Source organism: Homarus americanus, unplaced genomic scaffold (assembly GCF_018991925.1).
Source record: "Homarus americanus isolate GMGI-L3 unplaced genomic scaffold, GMGI_Hamer_2.0 scaffold11841, whole genome shotgun sequence".
Classification (NCBI taxonomy): domain Eukaryota; kingdom Metazoa; phylum Arthropoda; class Malacostraca; order Decapoda; family Nephropidae; genus Homarus; species Homarus americanus.
In genome coordinates this window covers 92,833-106,030 of record NW_024713722.1, presented here as the reverse complement: position 1 = coordinate 106,030, position 13,198 = coordinate 92,833, and the positions used below count along the sequence as shown (strand labels likewise).

General features: G+C 47.7%; 1 protein-coding gene across 1 annotated transcript in view; it reads right to left on the bottom strand.

Annotated features, from left to right (window-relative positions):
• LOC121874667 (kin of IRRE-like protein 3) overlaps positions 1 to 12,242 on the bottom strand; it is a gene marked incomplete in the record, with an annotated part of 46,660 nt that extends 34,418 nt beyond the window's left edge. Inside the window, 3 exon segments of the mRNA XM_042378899.1 lie at positions 795 to 930; positions 7,542 to 7,605; positions 12,073 to 12,242. Of these exon segments, the coding sequence (XP_042234833.1) occupies positions 795 to 930; positions 7,542 to 7,580 (175 nt within the window).
• Between the last annotated feature and the right edge of the window lie 956 nt (positions 12,243 to 13,198).

Genomic DNA, 13,198 nt, shown 5'->3' with positions numbered 1-13,198 from the left:
CACCAGCCCTCTCACCAAGTGATGCCTTACACTAAACATCTCCAGTACTTACTCCCTATGAAGGCCCACCAGCAACACTAAAGCATATTGATCCAGTAATGTATAGTTTTGTATGATTTAAAACAGTCCACACACCATGCACATTTTAAGGTGGCCAAAAAATTATATTTAAGAAATAATTTTCACTACAAGTACAGTAATTGTGAAAAACATTTTATATTTACTTTAGAATCTGCATCTGTGAGGTTCATAATACAGGAAGATCTAGAGTTACTGCAGCAGTGAAACAACATACAGTGGCCTCATCTGGACATACAGTGAACTCATCTGAACATACACAACATACAGTGACCTCATCTGAACATAGTGACCTCATCTGAACATACACAACATACAGTGACCTCATCTGAACATAGTGACCTCATCTGAACATACAGTGACCTCATCTGAACATACAGTGACCTCATCTGAATATACAGTGACCTCATCTGAACATAGTGACCTCATCTGGACATACAGTGACCTCATCTGGACATACAGTGACCTCATCTGAACATAGTGACCTCATCTGAACAGTGACCTCATCTGAACAGTGACCTCATCTGAACATACACAACATTAACTGCAATACAACCAGTAGCATACCCAGAAATTTCCCAATTGGGGGGGGGGGACTGCGAGCTGAACATTGTTGAAATAAGAGAGAATTAATATTCTTCTGTACGTTCATGATGAGCTTACTGTTGAGTGAAGACAATACAGGAGAGAACAACAAAAGCAAGACAAGTACTCACCAACAACTGTCATAGTGGCCTCAGCGGAATCACTGAGGAAGTCTGGATATTCTGCCATAACTTCACACTTATATACACCGGAGGCACCCAGGTCTACCTCTTGCAGCACTATCTGATTCTCTGTTGATTCTTCCATCTGTATATGCAACAAAATCTATTAATATTTTGGCCAAGATACAAGTGCTCAGGCAGTCACTGACTTATGACAGGGACACGTTCATAAGTCATAACAGTTAATTCCATAGTTTAGGACGATAATATCTCATACATAACAAATAATGTAAACACTGTAATTAAAGTGATGTTAAACAATATAGAAAGTAATGTAAAAAATGGGATATTAATTTAAAAAAAATTGGAATGAATGTACAGTATTAGGATCCCGTTCATAAGTGTGGGTGATTGTTGGTCGGACGGTGGTATCTCAGGGACTGTCTGTATATTTAACACACAGGAAGAACACAAGAAATTTTTATTATTAACCACAGAGTATTTTAGAAACATTTAACATGTACAGTACAGTAGCATTTATAATTCTACCAGCATATGGTTAAATATGGCGTAATAATTATAATAAATATGTTCATGGGTTCACACTGCATTCAACACTAATAATAAGTAGTAAAGGAATTTGATGGCAACATTTTTATTCAGAAACTGAGAAGGGGTTTGGTCCCAAGCATTCCAGGATCTCAAACATTAATACAAATAATAATAACAATGATACTACTACTACTACTACTACTACTACTACTACTACTACTACTACTACTACTAATAATAATAATAATAATAATAATAATAATAATAATAATAATAATAATAATAATAAGAGTGTGAGATGTTTGAATCATAGACCACGTTCTTTGTAGACTTTATTCTTACAGCGTCAGCTGGTGACTGGCAACCAGGCGCTGCCACAGACAAGCTCCCACCTCAACACATGGGAAAACATATCAGTACAATAGTACTCCATTTCACAACCTTACATCTCCCCCCCAAGTTAAAAGGAAATGACAATGCACATTTGAACTAACAAAAGGAAAACAATGCATTAATATAAACAACAATAATGCAAGAAAAACCAGTCAAACAAAGAAAAACAAAACAACAATAAAAAAAACCTCTAAACTAATTTTACATCACATACACCACACCACGTAGTCTGTCAACCAGCCCAGGGCCTGAGGCCTCTCCCGGGCCTGGCCACACCCGACTGGGGAGGGGTCGGGGGTGCGAGCTAGGGGGTGGGTACGGAGGGCACCACAGATGGGGGCCAGGAGGCATAGCTTGGTGCACCACCGGAGTAGTAGGCACAGGCGTGGCGCCGCTTCGCAGGTGGCGTCTGTTACGGATGGACACCCTGCCACTGCCAATCAACCTGACGGCAAACTGCCTGTGAGGGCGGGCTTCCACCACTATGCCTGTCCTGTCCCAGAGCATGGTAGCTGCGTCCTGCACACGCACCTGCGTGCCCACGGCTAGGGGAGCCAGCTGGCGGGACACTTCCCCCCCGACAGAAGGACCCCGTCCTGGGTTTCGGCCAAGCGCACCTCCCTCATACGAAGTGCCCGCCACCAGTGCTTGTCCACCTTATTGTGCTGTCTGACCCCGGGAACTCCGTCATGGAGCTGGCGGCCGGTTGCAAGTTGGGCGGGCGACTTGTTCACCCCCCACAGAGACGTGTTCAGGTACTGGAGGAGGACCTGGGATGTCCTATCACAGTCCAGGCTACCCCCGGGCCCAGTGTTGTCCCTGAGGAGCCTCTTGGCGTCCTTGACCCCAGCCTCTGCCCTGCCATTGGACAGGGGGAAGTGGGCCGACGAGAGACGCACCTCGACCCCCCCCCCCATGACTTGAGGAAGTCTGTCATCTCAAGGCTGGCAAGGTTGGTACCTCCATCCGTGGAGATCTGCTCAGGTGCCCCCCACTTCGTGAAGTAACCCTGCAGACGGGCGATGATCTTTCCAGAGGTGGCCTCGTTGGGGAAGTGGGCGATCTCCAGCCAACCTGTGAATCGGTCAGCATATGCTAGGTACGTGTGGCCCTGTAGGTGGAACAAATCGGCCACCACTTGTTGAAAGGGATAGTCTGGCGCTGGGGTTAAAACCAACGACTCCGGAGGCTGGGAAGGGGCGTGAGTCTCGCAAGCAACACATCGGGACCGATGATGCTGCCGGTCACCCTCCATGCCAGGCCAATAGACAGACTGCCGGGCCCGCCTGAGCATTGAGTAGAGGCCCTGGTGCCCCACGTGCAGATTAACGGCGACCCGGTGGCGGAGGGAGTCGGAGATGACGAGGCGCACGCAGCCCTGGTCAAAGGTGTAGGTGACCAAACCCCTGACCACAGCCAACCTGTCCCTCACCGAGAAGTACGGGAGCAGACAGGCCACCTCCTGTGACTTGTTGGGGTGCCAGTCGCCCGCCAGCACCCTCGACACTACAATCTGGTAAACTGGGTCGTCCGCAGCCGCTTTGCACACTGTGTCTTCGTCCATAGTGATGCACCCATCCTGATCCAGTGCTGCGATTGTGACTGCACACACTGCAGCGCATAGGTCCTCCTCTTGGTCCATAAACCGAAATGGGCAGGCACTGCCCTGAGGGAGGGAAGCGGGTTACGGCCAGGGCTGTGGAGTCAAGACAAACCTTCGACCACCCGACTCAAATTCTTATACCCGAATTCGACCAATTCTTGGCCTATTTTAACTATTTCTACCATCCTAATTGTAATTTGTATGTTGTAACTCGTATAAAAGTAAAACATCGCAATACTGCTACAGCTTTATTAATGATCTGGACGATATTAAGAACTACAAAAGACGATAGGCTTGACTTTCAAAGTTTCAATCAAAAGAAAAAATAAATTTATTAAGAATTCAAGATATTAACTAGAAAACACCATTTACATGTATATCTAAAAAGTTCGATCTCAGTATGAATTTGTTTGCTTCATAATCTGATGTGATCTAAATGATGATCCTACAATTCCTTTTTTAAAGTAAAGTTATATATTTATGTGCATTAAAGAAATGAATACCTTATTAAGGAAATGATAAACCTTGGCATGATTAAGTTATTAAATTAAATTTGCCTTAATCTCACCAAAACAAGGTTGTAGCTAATTGTTTGTAGCTGAGAGCCTCTGTAGTTTTCAACGAAACAAAATTTGATATAATTCAAAATTTCAAATGGTAAAGAAGAGGACTATCGTCCAAAATTATATGCTATACTGTACCTGCTACAATAACCATAATAATGTTTTAAAATGGAAATAAATTCTTTAATAATTTAAGAAAAATTTAGGGATCAGAATCAATGCAATGAATATGCCTGAGTTCATATATTTGTTCTAGGAACAGAATAGCTTCAGTTTCGAGCTCTGTCGGTGTCTGACAATTTTATCGACCACTCCACAAGCCGAAATTCCTCCCGACTCGATCTGACTCCAACCCACAGCCCTGGTTACGGCATCGACTGCATAGTTCCGCTTCCCTGGCAAGTACTTGACCGTGAACCGGTACTGCAGGGTCTTCTCCTTGAGCCGGAACAGGCTCGGATTCGCCACATCCGTGAGGGCTGTGTCCCCTAGCAAGTCAACTAATGGGCGGTGGTCCGTCACCAGAATGAGGTTCGGGCAGCCGAGGAGGAACAGCCTGGCCTTGCGCAGGCACCATACCACACCCAGGGCCTCCCCTTCTACTGCAGTGTAGCCGGCCTCGGCCGTGCTCAGATGTCTGCTACCACACAGAGCCAACCGCCACCCCTGCAGCAGAAGGACATCTCTGGAGAGGCCCAGGCACAGTATTGTTGCAGGACGACAAAGTCGATGCTCCTCCCTGCTCCAATCTGTGACAGCTGCCGTAGGCCTGGATTTGTCGTAGTACACCAAGCCGTCCCTGGCCAACTGACAGATGGTGTCCTGGGCCAGGCGAAACTTGAGCCGCAGCTGGTCGTCCCAATGCACCCGCTTGCCCACTGGCTTCTTGAGGAGCTCACGGAAGGGCTCCATCACAGGTGCAATGGCAAGGAAGGGAGCCAACTAGGCCATGCCAGGACCTGATGTCAGTGATTTATGGCTGATCAAGCATGGGGAAGTCCTTGATGGCTGACAGACGTTGGGCAGTGGGCTGGTAGAGGTCCCACCCCAGGAGGAAGCCCACAAACTCTCCTGCAGAACAAGAACTTTTCTGGTTTCAGTGTGATACCTGTGCTAGCTCAGGTCACCAGAAAATCGTAGGTGTGCCAGAATGCCCCCTTCACACTGGAGTCATAGAGGAGAGTGTCATCCACGCACTTGTACTTGCGGGGCACATCCTGAATAGCGTCGTCAAACCTCTTGGTGTAGGCATCTGACGCTGAACAATGTTCCATGGGCGGCCTGCAGTATGGAAAATGGCCCCACGGCGTGATGAATGTGGTCAGGCGTCTACTCTCCTCCTCCAACTCCACTTGATGAAATCCCCAAAAGGCGTTGGCGACGGTTTTGAACGAGTGCGCTGGCACCCTATGTCGAATGGTGCAGGTGTGTGGTGCGTCTCCCTCAAGCAGCTTGCATTGAGGCGTTGGAAGTCTACAGTGCACCTGGGCTGACCGTTTATCTTGGCCACCACGACCATCCTGGCGCACCACTCAGTAGCCTCACCAGCAGGCACTGGCTGGATGACGCCTCTCCTGACGTCCTCCTCCAACTGGGCCTTCACCTCCGCTTTTCAGTGTTTCGGAACGGTAGCGGGTGTGTGACAGGCGTAGGGGGTTGTGCCGGGCGTCAGGTGGATACGGTGAGGTGGACCAGTCATGACTGGCAGTGGGGACCTGCTGGTGTTGAATGCGGTCGATGAAAAGTGCGTGAGTAGCCATGCCTCCAGCCTGGCCACATTCTCCTCCAAAGGAGGCAAGGGTATCTCAACTGGCCTCGGCGGGACACGACTGCTCTCAGGTAAAGGGTTCGGAGGTAGGTCGTCGGCAGTGTGCCGCTCCCCTACATCGCCCACGGCAGCCACAGCACGTCTATGGAGTGGGAAGTCGACAGACACCAAGTTGAGGCACTTGCAGGTCTCCAATGACAGGTAGAGGGCCTTGGCTGTCTGCACGAAGTAGACCTCCTGGACGGTGGACCCCTCGCCCACAATGAGATGGCAGGGGGCGGACCCCAGACATTTGAGCTGTTTGTTCACCATGTCCCTCAGGCCATTACGGGCCCGAAGTTGCCCCGGACACAAACCGATGTCCTGGAGCAGGGATGCCCCTGCCACACACACCATAGAACCCGTGTCAGCCACAGTGGCAGGATAGATGGGCTGTTGCCACTGTGACAGCACCTGACACATCCACAGAAGCACTTTGGACTGACTTTCTCCTACAACACCTTTTGAAGTGACCAACCTTAGAGCAATTGCAACATGTGGCCCCACTTGCAGGGCAGTTACTTTTACCAGAGGCATGTGTCATGCCGCAGTTCCCACAGTGTGCGCGACTGGGTTGCCCAGGTCTGGCGGCAGCTACCTCAGACTCACCGGTGACGTCATCACCAACCGCCGCTGCCTCCGTGGCTGTTCCCACCACTGCCTGGCCAAACGTACGACACAATACACCAGCATCTCTCACTGCTGCCTCAAATAACATACATTTGTTTCTAAGCACTTCAACACTATTATAACTCGAGTACCACTGGAAAATTTCCCTTTTCAACACTGGCTTACTCGGGCCCACCATAACTTTATGTAATAGCATGTACTCAGAGAGGTCGTTATCACAGGTGGGACATTTAAATTCACACTCCAGTGCCTCTGCGAAGCAGCGTTGAAAGTACCTTTTCATGGGCTCCTCTTCACCTTGTTTGCTGTTGAAAAACTCGTTCCATTTCACAGCTTGGTTTGACGATTGAAGAACCATTCCACTGATGGCATCCAGGGCTTCCTTGGGCGAGAGCTGCTCCCACTGGCAGCTGGGATATCTCGAGTCAATCACCCTTTGGAGTGCAGGGACGCAGTTCAGGCGAATGTGGAGTGTGGCCACCAGTTGTGACCACCCGTTCAACAGCACCCACGACTCCATGGACCACCTCCATGTCCTAAACGCCGCTGCTAGCATTTCTGCCTCACACTTCTCTGGAGCGACAGCTGCTGAGGGCTTCACGACCTGCATAGAAGCATGACCACCGCCAGTAGCTAGAGATGCCATCTGAGCCATCAATGCACTCATGGTCTACTGCTCGGCGTGTGTGGTGTTCCCCGCCGGTGTATAGATGCCCTGGCATCCCCTTGAGGGCATCGAGAATCGTGAACGTGTAGGGGCCATGTTGGTGTTCTTGTCAGGGCTGTAATGGCGTGTCGGGCCCCAGCATCCTACTCACTGCGCCATGTGAGATGTTTGAATCATAGACCACGTTCTTTGTAGACTTTATTCTTACAGCGTCAGCTGGTGACTGGCAACTCAGCGCTGCCACAGACAAGCTCCCACCTCAACACATGGGAAAGCGTATCGTACGATGGTACTCCATTTCACAATCTTACAAATAGTAATAATAATACTAATAATAATAGTAATAGTAATAGTAATAATAATAGTAATAATAATAAAGCCTTCTACAATTGCATACTTTAAAATGGATAAGTTCCAGTAAGATTTCTGCCTTAGTTTAAACAGTTTCCCCAATTAAAAGAAATATTACATCTACTGTATACTGTAATTCTCATGAGTGTAATTTGACTACAGAACAGGTACAGTACAATACAGAACTTACAATAACTTTGACGGAGCTGTTGGCTGGATACACTGTCATGGGCGGCTCATTGTTTGGTAGGTAGCTGAGGAATACACGCTAATTAGTACAGTATTAAGAAGTCTATATTGTATCAGAGTTTAAACAGAAAGGTACTGTTGAAGGGGCACCTGTCCTTCTGACGCACGACACCAAGTACATTCTCACTTTTTGGGAGGTGGGGGGCTTTGATAAACACCCTTGTTCCCCATTATAGGTACAGTCCCCTTCACTGGTGTGTTTACAGCAGGCTCATCATATAGCCTAGGTCCAGTCCTCTTCACTAGTGCGTTTACAGGGCTGTCATATAACCTTGATACAGTCCCCTTCACTAGTGCGTTTACAGGGGCTCATCATATAAACATTCAACAAATCATAATCATTGGGATATTTGTTTTAATATTATTTAAATTTGATTCCATATATTTACTATTGCGAGTTTCCTTCTGTCAAATGTAAACATACACAGCGCTGCCATGGTACCTAACGAGCGGCCCTGTAAATGCACTAGCAAAGGGGACTGGACCTAGGCTATATGATGAGCCCCTGTAAATGCACTAGTGAGGGGGACTGTATCAAGGCTATATGATGAGCCCCTGTAAACGCACTAGCGAGGGAGACTGGACCGAGGCTATATGATGAGCCCCTGTAAACGCACTAGTGAAGAGGACTGGACCTTGCAGGGTGAATAGAGACCTCGAACTGTCACAAAGAAGTTTAAATTCTTGGAAGAGGTTGGGAGATAATAGGATCATCCTATACCCACGGCCGTTCATCATATACCCACGGCCGTTCATCATAAACCCACGGCCGTTCATCATATACCCATGCCGTTCATCATATACCCATGGCCGTTCATCTATACCCACGGCCGTTCATCCTATACCCACGCCGTTCATCATATACCCATGGCCGTTCATCATATACCCATGGCCGTTCATCCTAAACCCACGGCCGTTCATCATATACCATGGCTCATCTTACGGCCGTTCATCATATACCCATGGCCGTTCATCCTAAACCCACGGCCGTTCATCATATATCCACGGCGTTCATCATACCCATGGCCGTTCATCTCTAAACCCACGGCCGTTCATCATATACCCACGGCCGTTCATCATATACCATGGCCGTTCATCATATACCCATGGCCGTTCATCCTATACCCAAAGCCGTTCATTCTATACCCACGGCCGTTCATCATATACCCACGGCCGTTCATCCTATACCCACGGCCGTTCATCCTATACCAACGGCCGTTCATCCTATACCCACGGCCGTTCATCATATACCCACGGCCGTTCATCCTTACCCATGGCCGTTCATCCTATACACACGGCCGTTCATCATATACCCACGGCCGTTCATCATATACCCACGGCCGTTCATCTTACCCATGGCCGTTCATCCTATACACACGGCCGTTCATCTATACCCACGGCCGTTCATCATATACCCACGGCTGTTCGTCATATACCCACGGCCGTTCATCCTAAACCCATGGCCGTTCATCATATACCCACGGCCGTTCATCATATACCCACGGCCGTTCATCATATACCCACAGCCGTTCATCCTATACCCATGGCCGTTCATCATATACCCACGGCCGTTCATCCTATACCCACGGCCGTTCATTCTAAACCCACGGCCGTTCATCATACACACGGCCGTTCATATACCCACGGCCGTTCATCCTAAACCCATGGCCGTTCATTCTATACCCACGGCCGTTCATCCTAAACCCATGGCCGTTCATCCATACCTATGGCCGTTCATCCTATACACACGACCGTTCATCCTATACACACGACCGTTCATCCTATACCCACGGCCGTTCATCCTATACCCACGGCCGTTCATCCTAAACCCATGGCCGTTCATCATATACCCACGGCCGTTCATCATATACCCACGGCCGTTCATCCTTACCCATGGCCGTTCATCTTATACACACAGCCGTTCATCCTATACCCATGGCCGTTCATCCTATACCCATGGCCGTTTATCCTTTACCCATGGCCATTCAATATTTACCCACGGCCGTTCATCCTAAACCCATGGCCGTTCATCATATACCCATGGCCGTTTATCCTTTACACACGGCCGTTTATCCTTAACCCATGGCCGTTTATCCTTACCCATGACCATTCAATATTTACCATGGCCGTTCATCCTATACCCGTGGCCGTTCATCCTATACCCGTGGCGTTCATCCTACCCATGGCCGTCCATCCTACACCCATGGCCGTTCATCCTATACCCATGGCCGTTCATCCTATACCCATGGCCGTTTATCCTTTACCCATGACCATTCAATATTTACCCATGGCCGTTCATCCTATACGCATGGCCGTTCATCCTATACCCATGGCCGTCCATCCTATACCCATGGCCGTTCATCCATACCCATGGCCATCCTATACCCATGGCCATTCATCCTATACCGTGGCCGTCCATCCTATACCCATGGCCGTTCATCCTATACCCATGGCCGTTCATCCTATACCCATGGCCGTTCACCGCATACCCATGGCCGTTCATCCTATACCCGTGGCCGTCCATCCTATACCCATGGCCGTTCATCCTATACCCATGGCCGTTCACCGCATACCCATGGCCGTCCATCCTATATCCGTGGTCGTTTATCCTTACCCATGACCATTCAATATTTACCCATGGCCGTTCATCCTATACTCATGGCCGTTCATCCTATACCCATGGCCGTTCACTGTATACCATGGCCGTTCACCGTATACCCATGGCCGTTCATCATATACCCACGGCCGTTCATCATATACCCACAGCCGTTCATCCTATACCCATGGCCGTTCATCATATACCCACGGCCGTTCATCTATACCCACGGCCGTTCATCCTAAACCCACGGCCGTTCATCAATACACACGGCCGTTCATCATATACCCACGGCCGTTCATCCTAAATCCATGGCCGTTCATTATACCACGGCCGTTCATCCCTAAACCCATGGCCGTTCATCCTATACCCATGGCCGTTCATCCTTTACCTAAGGCCGTTCATCCTATACACGACCGACCGTTCATCCTATACCCACGGCCGTTCATCCTATACCCACGGCCGTTCATCCTAAACCATGGCCGTTCATCATATACCACGGCCGTTCATCATATACCCACGGCCGTTCATCCTTACCCATGGCCGTTCATCTTATACACAGCCGTTCATCCTATACCCATGGCCGTTCCTATCCCCATGGCCGTTTATCCTTACCCATGACCATTCAATATTTACCCACGGCCGTTCATCCTATACGCATGGCCGTTCATCCTATACCCGTGGCCGTTCATCCTATACCCATGGCCGTCCATCCTATACCCATGGCCGTTCATCCTATGCCGTTCATCCATACCCGGGCCGTCCATCCTATACCCATGGCCGTTCACCGCATACCCATGGCCGTCCATCCTATATCCGTGGTCGTTTATCCTTTACCCATGACCATTCAATATTTACCCATGGCCGTTCATCCTATACTCATGGCCGTTCATCCATACCCATGGCCGTTCCTGTATACCCATGGCCGTTCGTATACCCATGTATACCTATACCCGTCGTCCATCCTATACCCATGGCCGTTCACCGTATACCCATGGCCGGCCCGTGGCCGTATACCCGTGGCCGTTCATCCTATACCCACCGTATACCGTATACCCATGGCGTTCACACCCGTGGCCGTTCATCCTATACCGTGGCCGTTCACATTACCCGTGGCCGTCCATCCTATACCCATGACCGTTCACCGTATACCCATGGCCGTTCATCTATACCCGTGGCCGTTCATCCTATATTCGCGGCCGTTCACCATACCCGTGGCCGTTCATCCTATACCCATGGCCGTTCATCCTATACCCGTGGCCGTTCATCCTATACCCGTGGCCGTTCATCCTATACCCGTGGCCGTTCATCCTATACCCGTGGCCGTTCATCCTATACCCGTGGCCGTTCACCGTATACTCATGGCCGTTCACCGTATACCCACGGCCATTCATCCTGGTTGGGGAGGTGTGGAAGATCGTACATACATTAACATCAGAACAGTAATTATATTTGACTTATCATAATACTGTAGTTAATCTTTTACCTACTTTGTTTCCACTGAATCATTCCTCAAGATTTACTCTACTTAGAAAATGGAACCGAAGATTTTGTCAGTTAAACAAAATGACGTCATCAATGTTTACACAACGTCACTGCTGGTCACCGATATCAAGAATGATGTATTTTTTCATAAGAGAATTTAGTCCAAGAAGAATGCGATTTTCATACCTTTTAAGTTACATTATTTAGCAAAAGTTTCCAAGTGATATGATTTTAACTTATCATTTCACACACACTACAGTAACGTTACAGCTACACATTATGTAAGTATAATATCAGTTCCCTAACGCTACTCTGATTAAACGTTATCTCTATATTTTGATAGCGACTAATGTAAACAAATAAACATGGCTGCCACAACTATCATCACTACCTGAAAATTTCCTTTTCATTGAGATACCACTTAATGGAGTAGAGTTCACGTGTGACCAGGTTGTAGTGGCAGATGAGCGTCTGGTTGCTGTAGCGTTTTGCATGTAGTGGTGCTTCCAGTGATGTCACGCTAATTGATGCCCCCACACCTGAAAAAAAAGATAATTTGTTATTCCATCTGACCTAAAATACTTATTATCAAACCAAACTTTCCCTATAACGACCATACATTTTATTTCTAATAGCTGTTGACTGCATGAAGCCAAGTACTTAAGCACGCACACAGTTCAAGAACGTGTCCATACTCGACAACATTTCTTAAGTGTAGTGAATTGTCTTCCTTAAAATAAATAAACAACATATAAAATCTTCATCTCAGTAGAAACTCCTTGAATATACCAAACCTTTTAAACTGCAAAGAAAACATTTAACCTCAAGAATGTAATGGGCGGTAACCAACGTCTACCTCCGCGCTACAGAAATTTTTTTTAAAACAACTTATTACAGAACCTACTAGAGGTGACAATATATTAGACCTAGCATTAACAAATAAAGAAAATATTATCAGAGATATCACAGTAGGGAAGAACTAGGTAACAGTGATCACAGAGAAATCAGGTTCACCCTAAATTGAGAAACGAAAAACAAGGACAATATGGTCAGGGTCTCAGACTTTCGATCGGCCAATTATGAGGGGTTAAGAAGGTACCTAGGTGAGGTCGCCTGGGAACAGTCAGGTCAGTCTCCGGTAGGGTCGGGTGAGGTCACAGGCGACACAACAATTGATCATGACTATAATATATTCACTAGTATACTAAGTAAAGCACAAGAATAAAATATACCATACAGAAAAAGTAGGTCAAATAAGAATGAGCCAAGGTGGATGACCAGAAAACTTAAACATGACATAGGAATAAAGAAAGGAATTTATAAGAAATTAAAGGGAAGGGAGGAGCAGCTCAGAAATAGGTATAATGAACTATCTAGGAATGTTAAGAAAAATTTAAGGAAAACAAAGAGAGACTATGAAATCAGGATAGCGAGAGAATCCAATGTGAATCCCAAGGGATTTTTCCAGGTATATAGAACAAAGGTCAAGGACAAAGTGGGACCTTTAAAGTCAGAGA